Source organism: Acomys minous (genome assembly GCF_964271855.1).
Source record: "Acomys minous genome assembly, chromosome: 17".
NCBI lineage: Eukaryota > Metazoa > Chordata > Mammalia > Rodentia > Muridae > Acomys > Acomys minous.
Genome location: NC_140500.1, coordinates 15,644,493 through 15,667,247, shown reverse-complemented (window position 1 = coordinate 15,667,247; position 22,755 = coordinate 15,644,493). Strand labels below are relative to the sequence as shown.

At 47.5% G+C, this 22,755-nt stretch overlaps 1 protein-coding gene across 4 annotated transcripts in view; it reads left to right on the top strand.

Annotated features, from left to right (window-relative positions):
- The first annotated feature begins 223 nt into the window (after positions 1-223).
- ETV6 (ETS variant transcription factor 6) overlaps positions 224-22,755 on the top strand; it is a 242,031-nt gene continuing 219,499 nt past the window's right edge. For all 4 annotated transcript variants that reach the window (XM_084764886.1, XM_084764885.1, XM_084764889.1 and 1 more), the window contains exon 1: positions 224-566. In XM_084764886.1, coding sequence (XP_084621012.1) covers positions 534-566 — 33 coding nt within the window. In that variant the 5' untranslated portion in view covers positions 224-533. The remainder of the gene's footprint in view (positions 567-22,755) is intronic.

The following is a 22,755-nucleotide window of genomic DNA, read 5'->3' as shown; positions in this document are numbered from 1 at the left end:
CCGCAGTAACCCGAGCTTTTATTTCCTGGTGGCTCCTTTAAGAGGCAGAGCCGGGTGCTGGGAATTCACGTCAGTTTCTGCCCTGAAACTCTCAAGATCAATGAGCAGAGAGCTTTCTCAGTTCTGCCTTTCAGTTTCTCTCTTCCAGGAAGGAAAACATTCGAGAGAGAGAGAGAGAGGGAGGGAGGGAGGGAGCAAGCGAACGAGCGCAGCGGGAGGGCGGGGGCGGGCGCGCCGGCCGCGGGTGGGAGGAGACACGCGAGGCCGGCCGGCTGCGCCCGGGTCGCCGCGCCGCGACCCGTACACCCCACGCCGTGCTCGCCGGCTCCCACGCCCCCGCGCCGCGCGCCCGTTCCGCGCGTTCCGAAGACGACCCCCCCCACCCCGACTCCCGGGGCGGCCGCTGCCGGCGATGCTGCAAGAAACTTCTTAAATGATCGCGTCCCGCTGCCCCGCCGAGCGTTTCTGGGTTGGTGAGAGGAAAGGAAAGTGGAAAAAAACTGAGAACTTCCTGATCCCTCTCGCTGTGAGACATGTCTGAGACTCCTGCTCAGTGTAGCATTAAGGTAACGATCCGGTTCCCCTCCTTCCCCTTGGGCGGTCGGAACCCCCTCGCCCCGGGGCTGCTGGTGCAGTTGCTAGGCTCGAGGGGAATTATTTGGGGCGCGAGGCAAAGAGATGCAGCTCGTGGCAGCGGCTGTACCCTTTAGCGTAACCTTGCTACACCCCTCTCCCGCCGAACCCCTCCTGGGCTCCTGACCCCCCCCCCCCACTCCCTCCACTCTTTCTTTTTGACAATGTAATGCTGCTCTCAGTTGGTAGGAGGAACCCGGGTTGTCTTCAGATCTGTAGAACACCTCCGTAATTAGTGCGCTTAAAAATAAGAAAGGGAAAAGAAAAACTCCCTTCTTATTCCTACGCCTAACATGTGACTAAACTGTAACTTTTGTTGCCGAGGGGTGGTCTTCCTAGGGGAAAAGTTCTATGGGCCCCACAAGGATATATATTCTCTCTCGCCCCCCCGAACCCCACCCCCCGGGTTCTATCACACAAGATTTTTACCTCCTCTCTTCTGATTGTGATTGTAAGCCCTCTAGGACAGTCTTGTCAGCTTTTCCTGGGCATTGCACAATGAAAAAAAAATTAAACTAAGGTGAATAAAGTTGCTGAATAGTTGTTTTACTCTAGTGCATATGAAAGTTGAGCAATCTGAAAGTAGAAAACTCCTGTGATGCAGGGTGGAAAAGAAGTAGCCAGGCAAAGTGACCTTCCGTGACAGTGCAGAGCCAGTGTTGGAAAGCTGCAGTTTCTGGGCTGGGCTCCCTGGCCTTTCTAAGTTCAGGAGTAATATTTGCAAACAGCCCTAGTCTTCCAGGTGTGTGCGCTTTTGCGTTTATATACAGTCAGTCTATATTGGCTGCGGTGCTAGAGTTCGTTGCTTTAAAGAAAGTTGTTGTGAAGTTTGCCACCGTTGGGAGGCAGGATGATTGGTCTGTCTCCCCCAGTTATTTTTTTTTCCCATGCTGCAGTTTATTCGGTACTTTAGTTCAAGGCCCCCCCCACCCCCCAGTCACTAGGAGGCAAGCTTTTTGGTCCCTGTGCAAGGCTGAAGTTTCTGAAGTTTTCTTCTAGCTTGGCCTCTTTAATATGTCGCTTGGATGGATGCCGCGGAAACAATGCACATCTAACCCGTGTTCTTCTGTGGGGAGTGAGGACAGTCTTACCAGTTTTGACAGGATCTATGTGAGGGAAAGATATTTCATCACAATGGCTTACTGGGTTCTCAAGATCAAATTCAGACCTCAGTGTTTTTTGTTTTTTATCAGGAATGCTGGTTCTGGTTTGAAATAAGGCCGATAGGGGCTTAGAAGGTGCATTGGTGTCTTTGTTTGGTGCCTCACAGAAGAGCCCAGAGGAACTTTTGGGCTTTTGTTTTTGCGCATATCTGGGGTAAGCTTTGGGGCAGTGAGCTTCTCACTAAAGAATTTAGGAGACCAGGATACTTCAGAACCAGTTTCCTTTGCAATATAAATTACATTCTTCATCAGGGTCAGGAAAATCTTGTCGTATGGGTAATCAATCTAATTTGCTTCACACCTCAAAACAAAAACAGAGGTAACTAAATAATAGGGTATTAGGTCAAGAAATTGTGTTTGGCTCCACGGGGATGAGGAATGAACCTGACAGCAGAAAAATCTGGACCAACTGTAGCCCAATAGCTTCAGATGGAAAACGCAGGACAGACACAGTCTATGCTGTCACTTCTTCTGGAGCGCCTGCATTCCTGCTGCTCTGATAGGCTCACGGTTGTTGGGCCTGAAAGGCTTAGTTCATCGCACCCCAGTGGAAAGGAGAGCTAACACTTGTAAGAAGCCAAGCCCCAACAAAGCACATTCTCAAATGTGATACGGAAGCTGCATGCAATTTATGATATCGGTTCCCCCCTTATTGCCTTAGGTTGTTTTTTTTTTAATGTTTTATTTATTTTATTGTTTTAGCTTCGGTCCTGGGGATGGAACCTAGAAACTTGTATTATACGTGATAGCTAAACTCTGGTTTTGTACTGTAACACAGCCTTTCTATTCTTTTTGGGTGCCTCTTTTTTATTTTATTTTATTTTATTTTTTAACTTTTATCAGTGTCATTCAAATGCATTTGTTACTTTTCACCACCTATGTGAGTAACATTTTTGTTTTGGGTTGCTATTGGTGGAGCCAGTCTGAATATTTTCAGGTGTGTGTGCGTGAAGATGATCTCTTCATGAAGTTGCTTGAGTTTATCACATCCTGTAATAAGTCATGGAAATCCAGGACCAGGATTAGCTCAGGTCATTGGAAAATGCTTCATTTAGTTTTTGGGGTATGGTGCAGTGACAGAGGCGTGAGAGAAAACAGTGTTTCCTAGCAAGCCCCAAGCAAGTGGCTTGCTTCCAGGGGCCTTACTTGAGCCCGGTAGGTGATAAACTTTTCCTTGGAGTGGAGAATGCTAGAGTCATTGAAGGATGCTGTGCCGACGAGCTAAAGGCACCAAGGCTGTCTTTGAGCAGTTTCTGTCGCTCCTCCCGAAACCTTCCCTATCTGCTCTCCTGCAGCCCAAACAGCTGGTCAGCGGGCAGTACATTCATTCTTCAGCAGCTGGCCAGAAGGAAGCCACCAGAGCCTGGCCAGAGGCAGCCCATGGGGGGCGAAGGGGGGGGGGGAGTACTTTGTTTGCTTTTGAGCCCTGGTCTGCTCGGCTAAGAAAGAACAGAGTCAGATTTGGGTGGAGTTTCCAAGGTGAAAGTTTCTGAGTTGGTCAATCAGTGACACCTTTGTAAAGATCACTTGAGTCGGGGGTGGCTGATAGGAGAGCTCAGGAGGGCCTTCCCTGTGTGTCATTGCACTGCGGCAGGCCTTCCCTGCTAACTACTTAGAGCAGTTAATGGCAGACACCTTTTTTTTTACAGGGCAAGAGAAGCTTCCCCTTCGAGCCTGGGGTCATCCAGAGTAACAACAAGCCTTGTTAATTCTCTGTGACAGCCTTTCTGTAATTGCGTGGTGGCGTTCTGCTCCGGTCCTCACTGGTTGGGGTTGGTTGGTCCATCTCTCTATAAGAAGTCAGATATTTTTTTGTTTTGTTCCCTCCCCCCCCCCCCCCCCAGAAAATTGGGTTAGCCACAGGACAAAGGAAAATCGCCTGGCTTTTCCACTGTCAGCCTTCATCTTCAGGTCACCTGTGCAGTTTTAAATTCAGCCAAGTGACCGCCAGAAAGCGGTTGTGGCCCAGCGGACACAGGCCTTTTGCGAGGCTTGGCACAGAACTTATCTTGGCTGAGGTGATCCTGCACACGAAAAGCTAGTGGCATAATGCCCCTGGCCCTTCCTGTTTTCCTTATCAGTTCTCATTTATAATAGAATAAAGTTCTCATTAAATAATGTTTTGGGGGAGACTGTATAGACTGTATAGATGTCTCTTGCTCCTTGGGGTTAGCAGTGGTGACCTTGGTACCACAGTTCTCACCTGGCAGCTGGCGCAGACTCATTTCTGCCATGTTTGCTGACTCCGAGTGAGGTGTGGGGGCGTGACTGCCCCCTTCCTCTCTGTCCACACGCCTCATCTCATTTAATAAGGTAACCCTACTTTCTCTAAAAGCTCCAGAGCTCTGCCTGATGTCTGTCTAGAAATTAGAAGGATTTTGATAGGCTAATAATAAACTGATTATTTTGATAATCTCAGAAACTTTCTGCATCTGAGCAAAAGAAAGGAATTGAGGGGAGAGTGGGGGTTCACCCTGTAACCCCTTTACTTGGAAGGCTGTAGAAGGAGGATTAGGAGTTCAAGGTCATCATTGCCTACACAGTGTTTAGAGCCCAGCCTGGACTATCTAAGAGCCTGTCTTAAAAAAATTAAAATTAAGTGGGAGGGAGGGAGGGAGGGAGGAATGGGAGGATACAAGGGATGGGATAACTATTGAGGTGTAGTATGAATAAATTAATAAAATACAAAAAAAGAAAAAAGCAAAATTAAAATAATCAAAAAAATTAAAATTAAAAAAGAAATTGGGTAAGGCAACAAAACTGCTTGAGGGATCCCTATAAAGGCTTAGGCGGACTAGCAGCTTGTGGGGTCCCCCATTTCTCTTGACAGTAGCATTAAGGGATTTTTTAGAGTTAAGCCAGAGTTCAGAGACCTTAGCCAGACCCTGGGCCACACACTTTTTTCCTTCACAGCTGGGTTCTGAGAGGGCAAGGATGGGTTTAGCCCGTGGCTGATCGAACCCAGTTAGAACGCAGGCCCTCAGGGTCCGAGGCCACCACATCACATTCTCAAGGTTCATGGTGTGTCTATAAAAGGCCAGGGAAATCTGATACAATAGGCTCTGCTCTCTGGCACTTCCTAGTGTGGTCCATTTTAACCACAAGCCAGCTGGTCTGAGGGCACGGAGCAAGCTATGTGCTATGGATGATGTGTGGGGGAACAGTGGGCTGCGAGGGTCTGGTCAGGTGTGAGAGGAGGAAGTCGTGGGAGGCAGGGAGGGATGAAGGGAAGAGAGGCCTGGTGGACTTGCCTTTGTACCACCGTTTGCAGAGATGCTAGGATGATGTGGGAGAGTCTGGCAGTTCCAGCGTTGGCTGAACTCACTGCTACCTCTGCTGTCACACATCACCTCTTGATAAATCCATGGGTGAGCCCCAGGCTTCTTCACCCAGAGTCAGCCAGACCTATTTATACCTTCACTTACTCGTAGTAAGCACTGCCTTTAAGACTCCTGATGGTAACGGACCTACCTGGCAGCTGATTCTAGAGTTCCCGTGGAAAGGGGAGGTAAAGTGGGGGAACTTGCTCAGCTGTGAGCAGGAACCCCAGAACTAAGATATGTTCTCAAACACACGGTGCGGGGCAAGGGTAGCTGGGAGTTACATGTAAATCAGTTTCATTTTATTACTGGTTTTTAATGGTTGTCCTTGGGTGCGGTTCCCCCAGTTGGGGGAGTCTGTATCTTAGAGAATGTGTGTGTGTGTGTTGGGGGGGGTAAAGTGGATCATGCTTTTTTCCCCCTTTGAATGCCACTTTAGAAAAACAGCACCATGCGTTGGTCTCAGGCAGAGTCCATCATTGCTGTGTTGTTCCAATAGACTCAAGGAAGCAATATCTGTGGTGTTTATTGAATAGAATGTGACTTTCTTCAGTGTTCCCACGCCAACAGGGGCCCAGCTTGAAGACTGTTCGTTGCCAAACCTAGTATTTGGGGGGAAAGAAAGGCTAGACTAAATTAGGGAGAAGTTAGAATTACAGCCTATTAAAAAGTTAACATTTTATTGATTTTTCTGTACGTTCAGGAACAGACTAATAAAATAGCATTTATTGGGACATCTCAGAATGAGCCCCACGGATGGCAGGAGTGACTTGGGTTCCGTACCATCTACGGCATAGGAATGAGTACAGCCTTGTGCTTGAAACTGGTCCTTTGGTGTTGAAATATTACCACAAATCTATCATTTGCTCTGTTAATTCTATGGGTAACCCTTTCATCTTTGACGGTGAAAATATGCAGCACAGCCCGGCCTGGTCCCAGGGATTTATAAGTTTTCTGGCAGAAGGAAGAAGGCTTTAGTGTGTTAAGTATGGATGCCCCATGTTGATCGCGCTGACTGCATGGAGCTCTGTGGCCCGTGGTTATGGAAACTGCAGAACCCTTGCAAAAAATATTTGGGAACTTTATAAATTCTTTGTAATTAAAAGTGCTCCATTGGTATTTTAGTGGCCACCCCTCCTAAGACAGCCAGTTCAGGTTTACAACTCCGTAGGAATTTCTCCTCTTTCTGCTTCCTCCTCCTCTTTTGCCCCCAGGGCCTCCTTCGCCATCACCGCCATCACTGGTTGCACACTAATGCGTGTTGTCCCAGTGTGTCAAACTTAATGACCCCGTTCCCTCCTCACCGTCTCTCCTGGAGGCAGTTTTCCTCCCCATTTCACAAATATGGAGACTGAAGGCGGAGAGGTTGAGTGATGGTGGTCTGCCTCAGATCTCTCCGGCTTGGGTGCCTAGCGGCAGTACAAGGCGGAGACACAAGAGGACCGGGCCTGTGGTTCCCAGTGACTACTGTGAGTTATAACCATCTCCAGGAAGCAAATGAGGAAACTCAGGAGTGATAGGGTGATGGGTCATCACCGCAGCAGCAGCTAAGGCGAGAGGCAGGGGTGGAGCCGGCAGAGGTCTTGTGTGTTCCCTGTCCCTTGTTCGCTGTCATTACCTTTAGGTACTAGCCAGATGCTCACTCCTAGCCAGTGACTTCTGGATGAACGTCCAGATGAGCCATAAAAAAACAAAACAAAACAAAGCCCCAAACGAACCAGCCAACCAACCCCCCCCCCCCAAAAAAAAGCCCAACCAAAAAACAACAAAACAAAAACCAAACAAGCTTTTACAACTCTCTAGTGATATGTTATCTTCCTGGCTCCATTTTTGACTCCCATGTTTTTTTTTTTACTCAGAAATCTTTTTTTTTTCCCTATCATATTGTTTCTTATTTTCCCCACTGCCCAATAGTTTCCTCATTAAGTGGTTGGGTATCTGAGGTTGTGTCCTCAGCCTGTGCATCTCAGGGCTAGACACTCTCTTTACTGGCAGTATTCCATCCTTCCCTCTGAACAAGTTTATTCTTCTTCAAGCGGTTTTTGCCTAAACCACGAGTGTCTTTTCCCCTCGTAAAGTATTCCTTATGTAAATCATTAACATTGTGTGATTCCTGGGAATCTTTTTGAGATACTTGCAGATATTCCATGATTTTCCATGACTATCCAAGGAATAATATTCTTTTCTTTCTCCTGTATGAGCCTACCCATCCTGGCCTTGTTTTTTCTAGTTTACTTGAATGAAGAGAGGCATTTGGTCATCTGACTTCATAAATGTCTTGGTGTTTGTTCTTGTTTGTTTGTTTTTGGTAACCCCCACCCCCCACCCCTAACCTGGCATTGAGGATTGAACCCAGGCTCTCGTATATGATAAGTAAACAAGAGCTCTACTTTGATGCTATTTCTGTATTTAAATTTTTGTATCCAAATAACTTCAGTAATCAGAGGAGGAAATTTCATAGTTCCGTCTGCTGAGACTTAGCAGAACCACAGAACCCTGCAGGAGCAGCAAGGAAGGATACAGAGGCGGTGTGAGGTGACATGGTGCAGGCGATGTAAGGACGTTAAGGATGCATGATCCAGATGTCCCACAGGCAAGTGAGGAAACTGAGTCTCATTACTTGCCCCAAATCCCATTTTTAAAAATATCTTATTTAAATTTTAATTTATGTGCATTGGTGTGAGGGTGTCAGGTCTGAGAGTTACAGACAGTTGTGAGCTGCTATGTGGGTGCTGGGAATTGAACCCGGGTCCTTTGGAAGAGCAGGCATTGCTCTTAACCACTGAACCATCTCTCCAACCCCACTGCCCCTAAATCCCATTTCTAACTGTAACTAAGCCACAATCAGAATCATGTCCCAGGTGCTTGTCCCTCTGACTCTTTGGTAAAGTAGAAGACATAAAAATAAAACAAGAATTCAACAGTGTTGTGTCCCCATTATAAGTCATATATAGGGCTAACCTCACCCCTGCCCCATCCCCTGCCCGTGTGGCACCCCAGAACTGCAGGTGATGATAGTTCTGGCAGTGACTTCCAAGTTAAGTTACTCGATTTAAGAAGTGAAGTTAGGATGAAAGATATTTTGGAAAGATACCCAAGGAAAAAGGTTGGCATAAAAATAATGTTTATTTTTAAAAGGCCAAGCTTTTTGTGTCTAGATGGATGATTTATGAGAACACTCCCAAAGGAAGATACGAAAGAACAGGCTCTTGAGGATTTATGTATTCTGTTGGGGGATTTTCTCTTTGTATGTGGGAGTCAGACATAGGGAAACGACCTCATTTCCTGAATGACCCAAAAAGGACACGTTTGCCCTGCTGGACTGGTGTGAGTTCTGTCAGCAAATGTGTGCAGGGAGATGCCACCGGATCCTCCCATTTGCCTCTGAATTTAGCTTTAGTTTTGAGTTTTAGCGTGCTGTTCTTTGTTTCTTGCTTGTGAAGTCATCTTCCCTTAAAAGCATTGCCAGTTGTTGGGAAAAGGGCTGCATTTACTGGTGAGGGCTCCCGGGAGGAGCACGCGGGCACCGTCGCAGCCCACAGACCTGTGAAACCGGGTTCTGACCTGAACTTGCCCATGCTACTTAGTCACGAACGTAACAGCTCACCTAAGTGGTGCTATAACCGCCTGTGCCTTACAGTTGGCGGCCAGTGTAAGGTGCGGATGCAGTGCCTTATGCTGTGACGGAAAAGTGAGTCTTTCCTCTGATACCTTCACAAGGTGCGAATCTACAAGGGGTGTGAGATTTCAATACCAACATTTTTTTAACAGCTGAGAATTCAGGCGCTGGAGATGTTCAGGGCGCTGTGAGATGGGTAGGAGCTGCCTGAACCAAGATCCAGGCCGCTCAAGTTGGCTGACTCCCAACGTAGTGTTCTTGTCATAGACCCACTGGGTTTCTCACTGGACTGGCGGCACTCAGTCATTGCTCAGAAAAGCCTTTTTTTTTTTTTTTAACTTTAATTGAGCACAAGCCTTGACAACAGAAGAGAGGAGCCAACTGCAATTAACGTGACAATACTAAACTCCTTTTGTATCTTACAGCAGAGTTTTGAGAGAAATAGCTGATGTAGTTCTGAATAAGTTTCCAGAGATGAAAGAAAGTGGGGAGTTGGAGGGGTGGGGGGGAGAGACAACACAAAAACCCTCTGGAAGTCTTGTGCAGTGGCTTGACTAGTCATTACTCAGTGCTCAGCTATTGGAGCGGCTTCATGAATCTGCTGGTTCATACAGTTGCCGTGTTCCTTGTGACTGGGGCGAGGCTGGAAAGGCTTCGATTCCTTAGTCGGCTTTTGTTTCCCAGGCAGTTAGTCCCACGTCTGTCTGACCACAGAGCAGACACTGTGTGTTGTCGGGGTGGTGAGGTTCCAGCTTCCTGAGCTGGGACTAGATGGCCCTGCGTGGAGTCTTTAGGAGTCCTAAAGAGCCAGATTTGTGGCATTGAGGCATGAGGGGGGATTTTTATGCTTCTTGTAGCTGTGACGCGGGAGTGAAGTGCCTCTTTTCAGTAGTGGCTACTGTTTTTGCAGTGGACTTAAAAATGCCACCCTGAATATTCCATGGCATATGCATGCTCCACAGGAAGATGAAATATAGACTAGAAAAATGACTTGCTCCCTGTTTTTCCACAGTAGTGGCCTTGTGCAAGCTCTATCCCGGAGCTACTTACCCAGGCAAAAATGACCTTAAAAAAAAATAGATTGTAGAGATGTTATTTATTGTTTGTATGTTTTTATTACCAACATTAATTATACATAATGGGTTTCATTATGGCATTTTCACACATGCGCACAGTGTATTTTGGGACATACCTCTCCCTACTTTCTCTGTCCCCTTTCCACTCTTCATTTATCCCTTTTCAACTAGTCCCCTTTTTGTTTTCATTGTCTGTCCTTTCTTTCTTTCTTTCTTTCTTTCTTTCTTTCTTTCTTTCTTTCTTTTTCCTTCTTGATAACCCAGTGAGTTCATTAGGGCTGCTTACAGGAACATGGATGAGGGCTTGTTTTCAGGAGCATGGGCAGCTTACCAGTGGCTATACCACTGAAGAAAAGGCCCTTTTTGAGGAATTCATTTTCCATCTTATGAAACAATGGACACACTGTCAGACTTTTGAAGAAAGACGGCTAGAGGGAAGCTGTCCTTTTCCAGTCCTCCCAGGAGCTGCCGGTAGAAGTTGGCAATTTTTCTTCTCAGCTGCCCTGGACCGTCTGCAGTGGGCTATGGCAGACTGCAGTTATTGCTCGTAAGAATTATCTGTATAGTTAAGTCAATGAGCCTTGCTTCATGCATGTCTCCTGCATGTGAGGAAGCTGACTCTTAAGTATTTCCTGGAAGAGATGCGCTGCTGATAGAAATCAGTGTTGTAGTAGTAGTAATAATAATAATAATAATAATAATAATAATAATAATAATAATAATAATAATAATAATTAATAATAATAAAACCAAACCAAAAACAATACAAAGCAAAACAGAAAAACAAAAACCCACTCACCAACCCCCAACCCCCAGAGACCCAGCTGTTTGTCTCCCACATTACTAGGTTCTCCCAGAGTCCGCCTTGCTCCCTAGTGAAAACGTACATCTAGCTATGGCTGCTGAGGAGCTGACACTGTGTACAAGAAAGGATGAGGGTGCAGGGCTGTACACCTCAGTGCACTTATGGCTTGAAGGTAGATCCTGGGTCTCCAGGGATAAATTAAGGTTATGATCAAGGACAACTTGGGTATAACATTTACGTGTGTGTGTGTGTGTGTGTGTGTGTGTGTGTGTGTGTGTCTGTGTGTGTGTCCATGTGTCCATGTGTCCATTCCTGGGTTTGATCCCCAGCACCAAAATAAATAACAGATCATCATTATCATTGTCTTAAGCCTGATGGTTAGCACTTGGGAAGATCTCCAACGGGTAGGGACAGGATGAAACAGGATGGCAGCTTGGTAAACGGGGAGGCTGGGGCTTGGTAAGCTCTTGCTTTGACTATGGTGAGAAATGCGGTCTTGGGACTGAGACGTGTCTACAGTGCTTCTTATTAACGTGTCATTTGTCTTCTCCAGACTGTCAGGTCAGGTCAGATTCTGCAGTATATGCTGGCTCACTGTGGGGTCTGGCTGACTGTTTCCGTGCCTTTATTTGTGTTCACAGACTGGGCACCCTGGGGAGAGGTGTGAGTTTTCTTTGGGCCTCATCATCTGCTTCTGCTTTGGGGCTGCTCTGACTGGTTTTGGAAACAAGGAAGCTCAGAAGGAAGGAATTTCTGGTGCGTTTGTGTAGCTGCTGCCTCCTTTTGATGAAGTCTGGGGGGCGGGGCGGGATTTAGAAATGACGTCATAAATTGAGTGATTGCTTCTTCGAGAACCTCTTGAGACCTGAGCCTCTTCTGACTTAGTGGGTCTTAAATACCCATGGATGTAACAGCCAGTGACCAGGGGACATCAGGTCAGGGGTCACATGACACCTTTTGCTCTGTCTCTTGGTTCCATTCAGCAAAGAGAGTGTGGTGGAATAGGCTTTTAATCCCAGGATTTAGGAGGCAGAGGCAGGTGGATTTCTGAGCTTGAGGCCAGTATCTGTATAGTCGGACTCCATCATTTGTGGGTTAGAATTGGCCTTAGTTAGACAGATTTCCCAGTCTGGATAAGTCTCCCCTTCTCTAAGACCCGAGTGACCTGACTTGTCTGAGTCCACCTCAAATGCCTGATAATGGCCGGCTCCACTTGCCTTGGTGTCATCCAGTCCTTTCTAGAGTCTACTGACTTCTCATCCTTTAGAGTGAGCTGGGGCAGGCCAGCTGTTCCCACCAAGAGTGGAGTTTCCCGTCTGAACTTCTTCACCTTCTGCTCTCTTGTGGCGCCTGTGTGCTAGGGGGTGAGGGTGTACCTGTGTACAGGCAGAGGTTGGCTGTAGGTCAGGCAGCTCTGGAACACCATGGGCTTTGAGCAGGGGTCTTGGTGGCCGGTAGAGGTCCAGCAGCCTCTAATCCTTTCAGCATTCTCTCACAGTGTCTCTAAGCTCTCTCACCCAGACTGGCAAGGAGATGGGTGAAGGTGTCTATCTCCTTCCCACGCACCCACACCTTTCCTGGTAAGTGCACTCTCCTAAGCTGCTGTGTTACTTATGTTCTCAGTTCTGTGACAGATGCCTGACAAGAAACAAAGTAAGGAAGGGAGGGCCTACTCAGGCTCCATTGAGAGTTCAGCCCCGTAAGGCAGGAATGCAGGGTGGCTGATGTCATTGTCTTAGTGGTCCAGAAACAGTGAGATGAATGCGGGGCCCAGCTTTCTCCTGTGTTCAGACTGAGCCCCCAGCCCTTGGCATGGTTTCACTCACATTCAGGGTTCCCTCTTTTCTTAAACTTCCCTGAAAACACCCTCATATCTATACCCCAGAGAGGTGTGTCAGGCCAGTGAAGTCGGTGGTGACCTATTCTTAGAAAAAGAGCACAGAGGGTCAACCAGGGCTATCTATAGCAAGATGCTTTCTCAAAGAAATATCAACCAAAGACCAGCACCAATACCAGCACACATAGCACCTTTGGGGTACAAGACAGATTGTTCTGTGGGGGACATGTGTGATACAAGGCCTGAAAAGGGGAGAAAAACTCCTTTAAAATACAAGGAAGCCAGGCGAAGAGCCTGGCAGCCAAGGGGAGGACCTTGCTTTAGCCAAGGGCCCAGAGAAGTGAGCTCAGTGGAGCAAGTCCCTGCAAACGTTTGCTAGCCGTTCTGAGAACTTGTCTGTCTTGACAAACGTGGTAAAAATGGTTAGGCAGAGTCCCTCCGAGGGGAATGCCAGGGTGCACTTTTGTGGTTAGCCAACATGGTAAGCAGTCTGATTTAAGGGAAAGATGGTCTCTGTGTGTTTTCATTTGAGCTGTGGTCTTAAAAGGCTTACTGTGGAGGAGGGTGTGGGTGGATAGGAGCATCATCCTCTTGCCTCTCGTTGGCTTAGATCTAGGTTACAGGTGAATGTGAGTTCACAGCATAGCCTATTTCTTCTTTAAAAAAAAACTACTTTTAATTATATTTTACTTTCTTTCTTGTGTGTGTGTACACCCGTGCTGTGGCATGCACGTGGAGGTCAGAGGACAGCTTTCGGGGCCTGTGTTCCTTCCTTCTACCATGTGGATCCCAGGGATTGAACTCTGATGGGCAGGCTTGATGGCAAGTGCCTTTGCCCACGGGTCTTACCAGCCCCAGCCTGTGTCTTACGTGCATTTTAGGATGATTTGCAGAAACCGTGCATACACATATACTCGGATTGCCAGGCGTTGTGAGACTGTCAGTAAGAATTTGTCCCCCCAAATGGATCCTGTGATTCTTCTTAACATTTCATTCTAGTAGGTTCTCCCCTAACCCCTGGTTATTTTTGTCAAGTTGACACAAACTAGAGTTGTTGGAAGAGGGAACCTTGATTGAAGAAATACCTCCACCAGACTGGCCTAGGGGCTTGTCTATAGGGAATTTTCTTGATTAATGACTGTGGCAGGGCCACTGTCCTGGGTTGTATAAGAAAGCAAACTGAGCAAGACCGTGAGCAGCTCTCCTCCATGGCTTCTGCTCCAGTTGCTGCCTCCAGGTTCCGGTTTTGAGTTCTTGTCCTGACTTCATGATGGACTGTGACCTGTAAGCAGAGACAGACCCTTTCCTCCCCAAGTTAGTTCTGGCCAGCACTCTATCACAGCAACAGAAAGCAAACCAGGAGACACCCTTTAATCTTTTGGGGATGCTGGGAGTGTTGACAAGATGATGAGGGAAGTTCTCACTACCCTCTGGGCACAGGCGAGGCCAGTGTGGGTCCAGCTGACTGCTTAGATCTAGGTTATAGATCTGTGGACACCTGACAGGGTCCTGGGCTCTTGACCTCGCCTGGCATTTCATTTGCTTTCCTTTTACTACTTATGCAAAGCTGCATCTCTTAGCTGGTCCTAGGGCACAAATGCTAGGCTTTGGGGGGGAAATGTACAATTACAGGCTCACTCCTCGTCTGCACCCATGTAAGCACTGATAGCCTCATAAAGTGCCCCAGGAGATTTCGCCACTCTCCCACATCTATAAAACTGATTCTTCGGGTCAGGCGAAGGTTCCCAGGTGAAGCCATGGAAGGCTTGAAGCTAAGGAAGGAACACTGGACGTTAGAGTTAGCAGGCTCTGGGGGGAACGACGTGAGGCTAGCTGACACGGTGCCTTCGTGTGCTGCTTTCAGCTTTAATCAGGACTGTGTGGCATGGCTTGTGATTTCTTGGGCATCTCTCTGCTTCCCCTCCCCACCAGAGTCTATTCTTGTGACTTGGTTTGCATATATGTACATGTATCGCATGTTCCTAGCATCGTAAGTTATAGAAATTACAGTGTAGTCTGCTTCTTAGCATAGAGAGGAAGAGATGGCACAAAACCCAGCCTTGTTGTAGCAAAGAAACCTTACGTATAGATGTAAAATATATCTCCTTGGAGGGTTGGCTTTGTGATGGGCTATAAACGGATTGTTAAACAGCAAGATGAGGGGCTGTTAGCAAGCTGTCTCTGAGAGCATCTCCGTGGTCTAGTCTGAAAAGGTAATGTGTACATATTGCGGCTATGAAATAGCTTGCCTGTGGTGTTTCTATGTTGATAGATTGTGTGTGTGTGTGTGTGTGTGTGTGTGTGTGTGTGTGTGTGTGCGCGCGCGCACGTGCACCTGTGCTCAGTGGTGAACAGCCTGAGAAGATAATTTTAAAATGTTATTTGCTCCTAAGTATTTGCGTTCTAAACTGGACAGTGTCTGAATCCCGTGTTTCCTTTTAAGAAGCCAGCTTAACCGAATAGGTGTTTGGTCAGCTACAGGGAACGAATCAACGCAACTTCAGAAAGCCCCGGTATGTTTTATAACACCCTCAAATATAATAACTGCTAGCTATAAGGAGTCGTGCAGTGGAATGCCCGGGTTAGAGGCAGATCGCCTCCTCAGCAGCCGGCGAGGGAGCGCTTGAACTCACAAGTGCAGCAAGGCAGGGTTCCCATTGTGTGTCTACTCACAGTCAGGTGACGCGGCTGAGAGTGGGTTTGCGCAGGTGCCTGCTGCCATTGGCTCTGGAGTGGAAGAGTTTCTTTCTTGTTACCAGGATGCTTCCAGTACGAGGAGAACAGCTGCTGCGTTGGGAAACAGGTGTCTCTTTTAATCCTCTCACTGGATCAGCTTGCTACCCTGGCAGTGCCTTATTATTACTGTTTTTATTTATTTATTTTTCTCTCCCACGTAAGCCAGCCCCTGCCAGGAGGTGCTGGTGTATGGGATGGGCGCCAGAGGACATGGCAGCTTTTCTTGAGAGAAGTTTCTGTTAGAAGAATCTGCTAACCAGTCGTGCCGTAAAGAGAGAGCTGAAAAAAATCGTTTGGGGAATAAATCACAGGGGACAAGGATAGTAAAAAGATGGTGCTGCCAGGTCGCCTCTCCGTTGTTCTTGCAAGGCCAGCGTAAGGCCGTCATCACTGCCATAGAAGTGAATGATGACCCCTCCGTCATCTTTGTCCTGTGAATAGTGTGATCCACTGTTGCTGGTTTGGTGGTGGTGGTGGTGTTTTGAGAGGGCGTTTCCATTAGTACAGGCTGGCTTTGAACTTGCTATGTGTGTAGCCCCAGGCTAGCCTAAGACTCATAACTCCCCTGCCTCAGCATCCGGAGTGCAGGGATGACAGGTGTGCACCACCACATTTGCTTTGTAAGGTTTCTGGATCCAAAGCTTCAAGATGGCTGATGCGCTGTGCTTTCCGGTCAGTAAGGCAATCTAGTTCTATGTGTTAGACCTGAGGTCCCTACTCTGTTTTTTTGCTGGCTTCCTTCTGGCCCTGAGTCACCTTGCTTGCTTTTCCTCCTGCCTTCATTCCTCGGTCTTGTCTTAGTTAGGTTCGTGCTGTAGGAGGGTTTTTTTTTCCCTTCCTCCTTTAGCTCCTGGAATAACGACTCATGAGACTCAATTATTATTTTACAAATACCTAGGCTGTATAGCTAGGCTCTTCTCTAACTAGCTCTTAACTTAAAATGACCCATTATTTCTATGTTGTTGTTGTTGTTGTTTCGTTTCTGGTTTTTTGAGATAGGGTCTCTCTGTGTAGCCTTGGCTGTCCTGGACTCACTTTGTAGACCAGGCTGGCCTGGAACTCACAGCGACCCACCTGCCTCTGCCTCCCAAGTGCTGGGATTAAAGGCGTGCGCCGCCACCACCCGGCTATTTCTGACCTACATTCTGCCATGTGGCAGGTTACCTGAGCTCAGGCACTATGTGTCTGTTGTCACGTCTTGCTGGCTGTTTGTCTGTCTCAGAACCCATTCTCCTGCTGTTTATCCCACCTGTTTCCTGCCTCATATAAGGCATAGGTTTTTTAAATTGACAGGTGTTTGCAACCGTACAGTGCACAAGAGATTCCTTCTATAGGGTCACTGTTACCGTGATGAAACATGATGACCAAGTAAAAGTGAGGAGGCTATGGTTTATTCTGCGTGTGCTTCCAAGTCACTGTTCATCACTGAAGGAAATCAGGACAGGAGCTCAAACGAGGCGGGAACCTGGAGGCAGGAGCTGATGCAGAGGCCATGGAGGGTGCTGCTGAATAACTTGCTCAGCCCTGCTTCCTCACAGAACTCAGGACCACCGTGCCAAGGCATGGCACCACCTTGATGGGCTGGGATCTCCCCAGGAATCACTAAGTGAGAAAATGCCCACAGGCTTGCCTGCAGTCAAATATTATGGAGGCATTTTCTTAATTGAGGATGGCTTTAGTTTGTGTCAAGTTGACATAAAAAGTAGACAGCACAGGCCCCTTCAGTCTAGTTTGGAGTAAGGTTTATTTGTTTGTTTAAACGAGAGGTTCTTGTATATTCTCTCTCTCTCTCTCTCTCTCTCTCTCTCTCTCTCTCTCTCTCTCTCTGTCTCTCATTTGGCCTTAAACTGTGTTGCCAAAGCTGACCCCTAAACTCCTGATTTTTCCACAGCCACCTCCCAAATACTGGGGTCTCAGGTGCGTGTCACCATTCCTGGCTCCGGACTGATTTTCTCTCAGCTCCTTGCTGTGTCATACAAGGCCCCTGACAGTCTACTCTGTAATACCATCTTCCACTGCCCCTTTCAACACCACAGCCCACTCAGGCAGTACACTTCTATTGCCCCAGACCTCAGGCTGAACTTTCATGTCTGGAATCTTCCCCCATCCTCTTTCTCCCTGGTAGCCCTCTTGTTATCCGAAGCCTATTTTTTTTTAAAGCCTTCCCTGTGGTTGCCAGGCACAGCATTCCCACAACTCACTGAACTTGCCTTTGTGACTGGCAGTGATCCGCTTAGAGATGACTGCCTTATTATTCTCACTGGTCTGGAAGCCCACACAGGGCAGGGATCTAATGGACTCATTTTTATATTTTCAGTTTCCAACACAGTGCCTAGAAGAGAGGCAGGATAAGGTTTATTGAATCAAAATTATTTGGGAGGAGACAGGGTCTTGCGTAGCCTAGGCTGGCCTCAAACTAGCCATATAGTAAAAATGACCTTGACCTTACACGGTCTTCCTGTTTCCACGTGATGAGTTCTGGGATTACAGGTCTGTGCCACCTCACCCATTTCGTGCAGGCTCGGGGCTGAAACGAGGGCTTTATGCGGGCCAGGCAGGTATTCCATCAGCTAAGCCATGTATCCCTCGTCTTGAATTAGATTTTTGAATCCAGCTAGTGTTTAACTAGCTTCTATTAAGTGGATCCTGGGCTTTGTGATATGGAACATGAGTTTGTACCATTGAAGTCCCAAGGAAATTCTCCTTGAGAGTAGAGGAAGGGACCAGTAAGGACTTCTATTTTGAAGCCCTGTGGTCTTCCACAAGCACAACACACATCCAGCCCTAGGGTTACACAGCCAACGTGTGCGCATCCACTCATACTTTCACTTTTGGAGCCCACCTTTTGGACAGGAACACTGCCTGAGAAAAAAAGCTCAAGGCTGTGTGTACCAGATGTAGCCCAGATGCTGCTGATGAATAGGCAGGTGCTCTGGCATAGGTGGACTGGGTCTCGTACAAAGAGCTAATGGGTGGTTTTCATAGGCTTCTGCAGTCTGGCTATATCTGGCTGAGAGGCTCTCCCGAGTGAGCTTGCCGCTTGCTCCTCTAGTTTGTTCCCTCACCAGCTCTGGTCTGCAGCAGTATCCTGGGAGCAGCTCAGGTTCTGGAACCTTCTGTGAAGTTTGTGATTGCCTTTTGAAGTAGAGTATGGCACTGCCCCTGCTTCTGGGTGGGCATCTCTCAGCTTTCTCTAGAGCCCATGTCACCACCAGTACTGAGAGGAGAGGGCCTTTGGCACTCTTATTAGTTTGATGGCACCACCTCAGGGGCAAGCCAGTGAGAGTGACTCAGGTACCACAGCACTGGGAAAATGTCTTTGTCTTATCCTTGGTGTGGCAGGGAGCCTAGACATTTCTTTCTGCGATGGGCAATACTACAGTGTTTGCTCCTAGAGCCAATTCTCTGGTATCTTAGGGTTACTTGTCTATTCAATAAGATTTCACACAAGTGAAGTTGACCAAATGGGGGAAAAAAAATCTAAGAGACTCCTGCACCTTCCACTCAAGCCCAGAAAGACTCATCTTTTCTTTTCAGTTGTTGCCGTTGATTGACTGATAGCCGGGGAAACAGACCATTAAGTTGTGGGAGACGTTCCAACTTCCTGAACCCAAGCAGACCCCAGCACAGATCCTTGGATAGTTCCCGCTCAGACTGTGCCAGTTTTTCCTGGTCACCTGCCAGGGACTCTCTCCCAGACTCACACTGCAGCTGCCTGCTGGCCCTGCTGCCCTTGACCTCACCTTGGCCACAGGTGAGAAGGTCCCCACACTGCTTTCCTTCACAGTCTGCTCAGGGACTCTGGATTCCTTTAGTCTCTCTCACATGGATTCAGATGAGGTTCAAGTACCCAGTCAGTTGGTGGAACTTATCTTTTGGCCACGTCGCAAGAAGAAAATTCTAGACCCGTGTGCAAATATGAAAGTGCATGCGTCAAAAGCTGCCAAGGTAGAGGGTGGTTACTAAGGGCGTGTGGACACTGCCCTGGTTTCCTTCAGCCTTTGACAGCATGGTGCTGTCAAGTTTCTTTTTTACAAGTATTCCTGAAAGCCTAGGTCAGGGCCTTTCAGCCTTTGTTCCCTCTAGTAAGGCCCGCTCTCATCTTGAGACTACCCCCTGTTTAATGCTGTGGCACTTTGCCATCTTTGTTCTAACAGACTTTTGAACCTCCATGATTAAGATGAATTGATGCCGATTCACTTGAAGTTGCTTTAAAATTGATCTGCCACAGAGGAGAGCTTAGGACGTTTTCTTTCGTTAAGAGATTTTATTTTGAGATTTTCACTCATGTATATCATTTGTACTTTGCTCTCTTGCTTGCTTCCCCCAACTCAGTTTTCCTCCCCAGCTCTTGTTGGTCCTCTTCTGCCCCAAATAGCCCCTCTTCTGTCCTCATATGTATGTATCAGGTATGCATATGATATATATGTATATATACATGCATTATATATTTCGTTTCTGCGTATGAGAGGAAAGGTAACATTTGTTTGGTAGGACTCCTATCTTTTTCTTCCTTTGGCTTGGTTGACATTGTTTGTGATTAGGTGTTGAATCCAAAGAGAATATCAAAGTGGGGAAGGCCACCCTTCTGTGTCCCCGCCCCAGCAAAAGTTAAATCTGTATTTACGATGTACTGACGGGCTTCTTGGTTGCCTTTCGTCTTTCTCTCTCCTTCAGCCTCACTATCAGTTGTCTTCTGTGTGACACCAGTTCCCAAAGACGCTATGGTGCCAAGGGGCTTCCCTGGATTTCCTTCTTCTATGCTCCCTGGCTGGTGTTGAGAAGGTGGTTAGTGTGTCTTTCCTTTGCAACAAGTTGCAGGACACTTACACCTCATGCTTCAGGGCAGAATCTGAGATCAGAAAGGAGCCCCTCCCACCGTGGTGTCATTGCACAATCTCCCAGCCAGGTGTGTTGCCTCTGGTAAATACACACACACACACACACACACACACACACACACACACACGCACACACACACACACCACACACACACCATACACCCCCCACACCCCCACACCACACCCCCCCCACCCATCACCCCACCCATTCCCCACCACACCACACACACACACACACACACACACACACACACACACACACACACACCACACCTTTTAAGATGTTTCCAATCTTGTTTCTGGGCTTTTCCTATACCATATCAAGCTCACTCATGTGTAGAGCATGAATACATTCGGTTCACAGATCCTGGAAGCACCTCTCACCAGATGACCTGCAGTTGCCAGCCTCAGATTTGTTCTTAAGGGGCTGGGAAGTCTCGTCTAAAAGAAGCTGAGGGAGGAATGAGGGACACGGATGGACTTTTCTGTTTTGTATTAGGGCCAGGCTGAGGAGCCTCTGGTGCAGCGGGATAATTACCAGTGATTCCCAGGCTGCCACTGCCTTCCTTCGCATCTATCTCCCGTGGCGCAGCACTTCCTTCTGTCTCTATTATTAGCTTTCTTCGCCTTAACCATTCAGTTCTCCAACTCCTCATTGTCTTCCTTCTCCCACTTCAGCCCTTCAGGAGCCGCCTCTCAGGTTCCGGGTCTGCTGGAGCCTTTCTTGGTTAATAACAAAATAATTGTGCTTCTCCTTTGCGTCTCGCATTCATTCGTATCCCCCCAGCCCCACATAGACACCGTCAGCCTCTGGCACATCACATGTGGCTGGCACATGTTCGAAGCAGCTAGTGCCCGAGTGGGTTTTTCCAAAATGGGTGTCTGCAGCACTCTGAGGCCTTCTCTCTCCCAACAACCGTTCACTTACTGTCCTACTGTTTTCTGGTCCCTTCTTCACGTGGAAGGTTCTGCCTCAGTTACACTCAGTTCCCAAATAACCTCTTTCTGCCTAATGTGTCCATTCCATTGTTTTTTGTTTTATCTTTCCCCCATGAACTCCTCTTATCTTTGATTGCCTGACTTCACTAAGTGGACATAATTGTGAGTATTGTGCATCAAACATGCCCTTTCAAGTAATAAGGAATATAGGCTTGATGGGGGGGGGGCAGCTTTTAATACCACAATAAGTTTGTTATAACTGAGAACAGGTTCATGTGATTTTTAGAGTGACACCTTATAAGTTGCTTTTTTTCTTTGCAGCTGTGTCATATGACTCTTACTTGGTTGGGGGCAAGAAACCCAGTTTTAACTACTGCTGTACTTGTCTTCCAAATAATGGTTTTAGAAACTAATTGTTGTAATTTTCGCATCTAGTCATTTGTAGGGGTTCAGATTTTGTTATTTTGTTTTAAGACAAGGGGTCACTGTGTATCCCTGGCTGGTCTGGGACGTGATAATGTAGCCCAGTTCCTGTCCTCCTCCTGAATGCCTTAGGACTACAGGCGTCCACCAGGCACGAATCCGAGCTCTGTGTGATTCTTTTACCTCCAGCGGTTGGGATCAAATTTAGAGCCTTGAGTATGGTAGGCAGGCGTTAACCACGGAGCTACCCCACTGGCTCTTAGAGATACAGCGTTTACGATGGCTTACTGTGTGGCATTAGTCTAACAGGAACTCTACTTTTTTTCTCTTCATAACAGAGTTTGTGATATGTGCTGGCTGGATTTAAGTAGTAAACTGCATTTCTGGAAATCGATTTCCCTAGTCACACTTTCCCTGAGGTAGCCATAGTCTTTGACCCTTCGTTACATGTTAATGCAGTGCACTTTGCGCTCACAGGAGAGGGGAGGAGAGGGAGGGAGGTCACTTGGTCCTCTTCTACTGCGGCACACTGTCATTTTAGGAAAGGAAACGGAATGGGTGAGAGCAGTTAGGGAGATGGCTTTTAGGATCAGTTTTAAGACCAAGACAGACATCGCCGGGTGTGGTGGTGCACGCCTTTACTCCCAGCACTTGGGAGGTAGAGGCAGGCGGATCAGTGTGAGTTCGAGGCCAGCCTGACCTTCAAAGCAAGTCCAGGACAACTAAGGCTACACAGAGAGACCCTGTCTCGGGGGTAGGGGGGGTGGGGGCGGGGGCAAGGGCGGGGAGAAACCAGGACAGATACATACTAGTACCCTCTGGTGAATGACAAATAACCATTAAGAGACCCTAAAATGAATAGGTGAGCAATCCTACGTAGCAGGTGACAATTCTGTAAGCTTTACATTTTGAAATGTGCCAGGTACTCCTGGGTCTATTCATTGGCAATAAAGAACCACTTGTTTTTATTAAAACCATGCATAACTGTATGTATGTATATGTATGTATGTGTGTATGTATGTATGTTGGAGACAGGGTCTCTTATGTAGTCTTAGCTGTTCCAGAACTCAAGATGTAGACCAGGCTGTCCTTGAACTCACAGATCCCTCTGAGTGCTGGGATTAAAGGTGTGCTCCACCATGTCTTCCTGGCGCTGTATGTAGAGAGAGTTGCATGGGCAGGGGTTGAGAGACTTTGTTGTTTTTGCTTGTCTACCTTTCTCCTAGATGTGATGGAATGAACCCAAACTGTAACTGCGCTGTGGCTTTCTCTCTCACAGGAGAGGGCCAGGTCCTTCCCCAGTTAACATCATAGAAGGAGAGGGGGAGGGGGGAGCCGATGGCTTAGTAGAACAGCGGCAGCT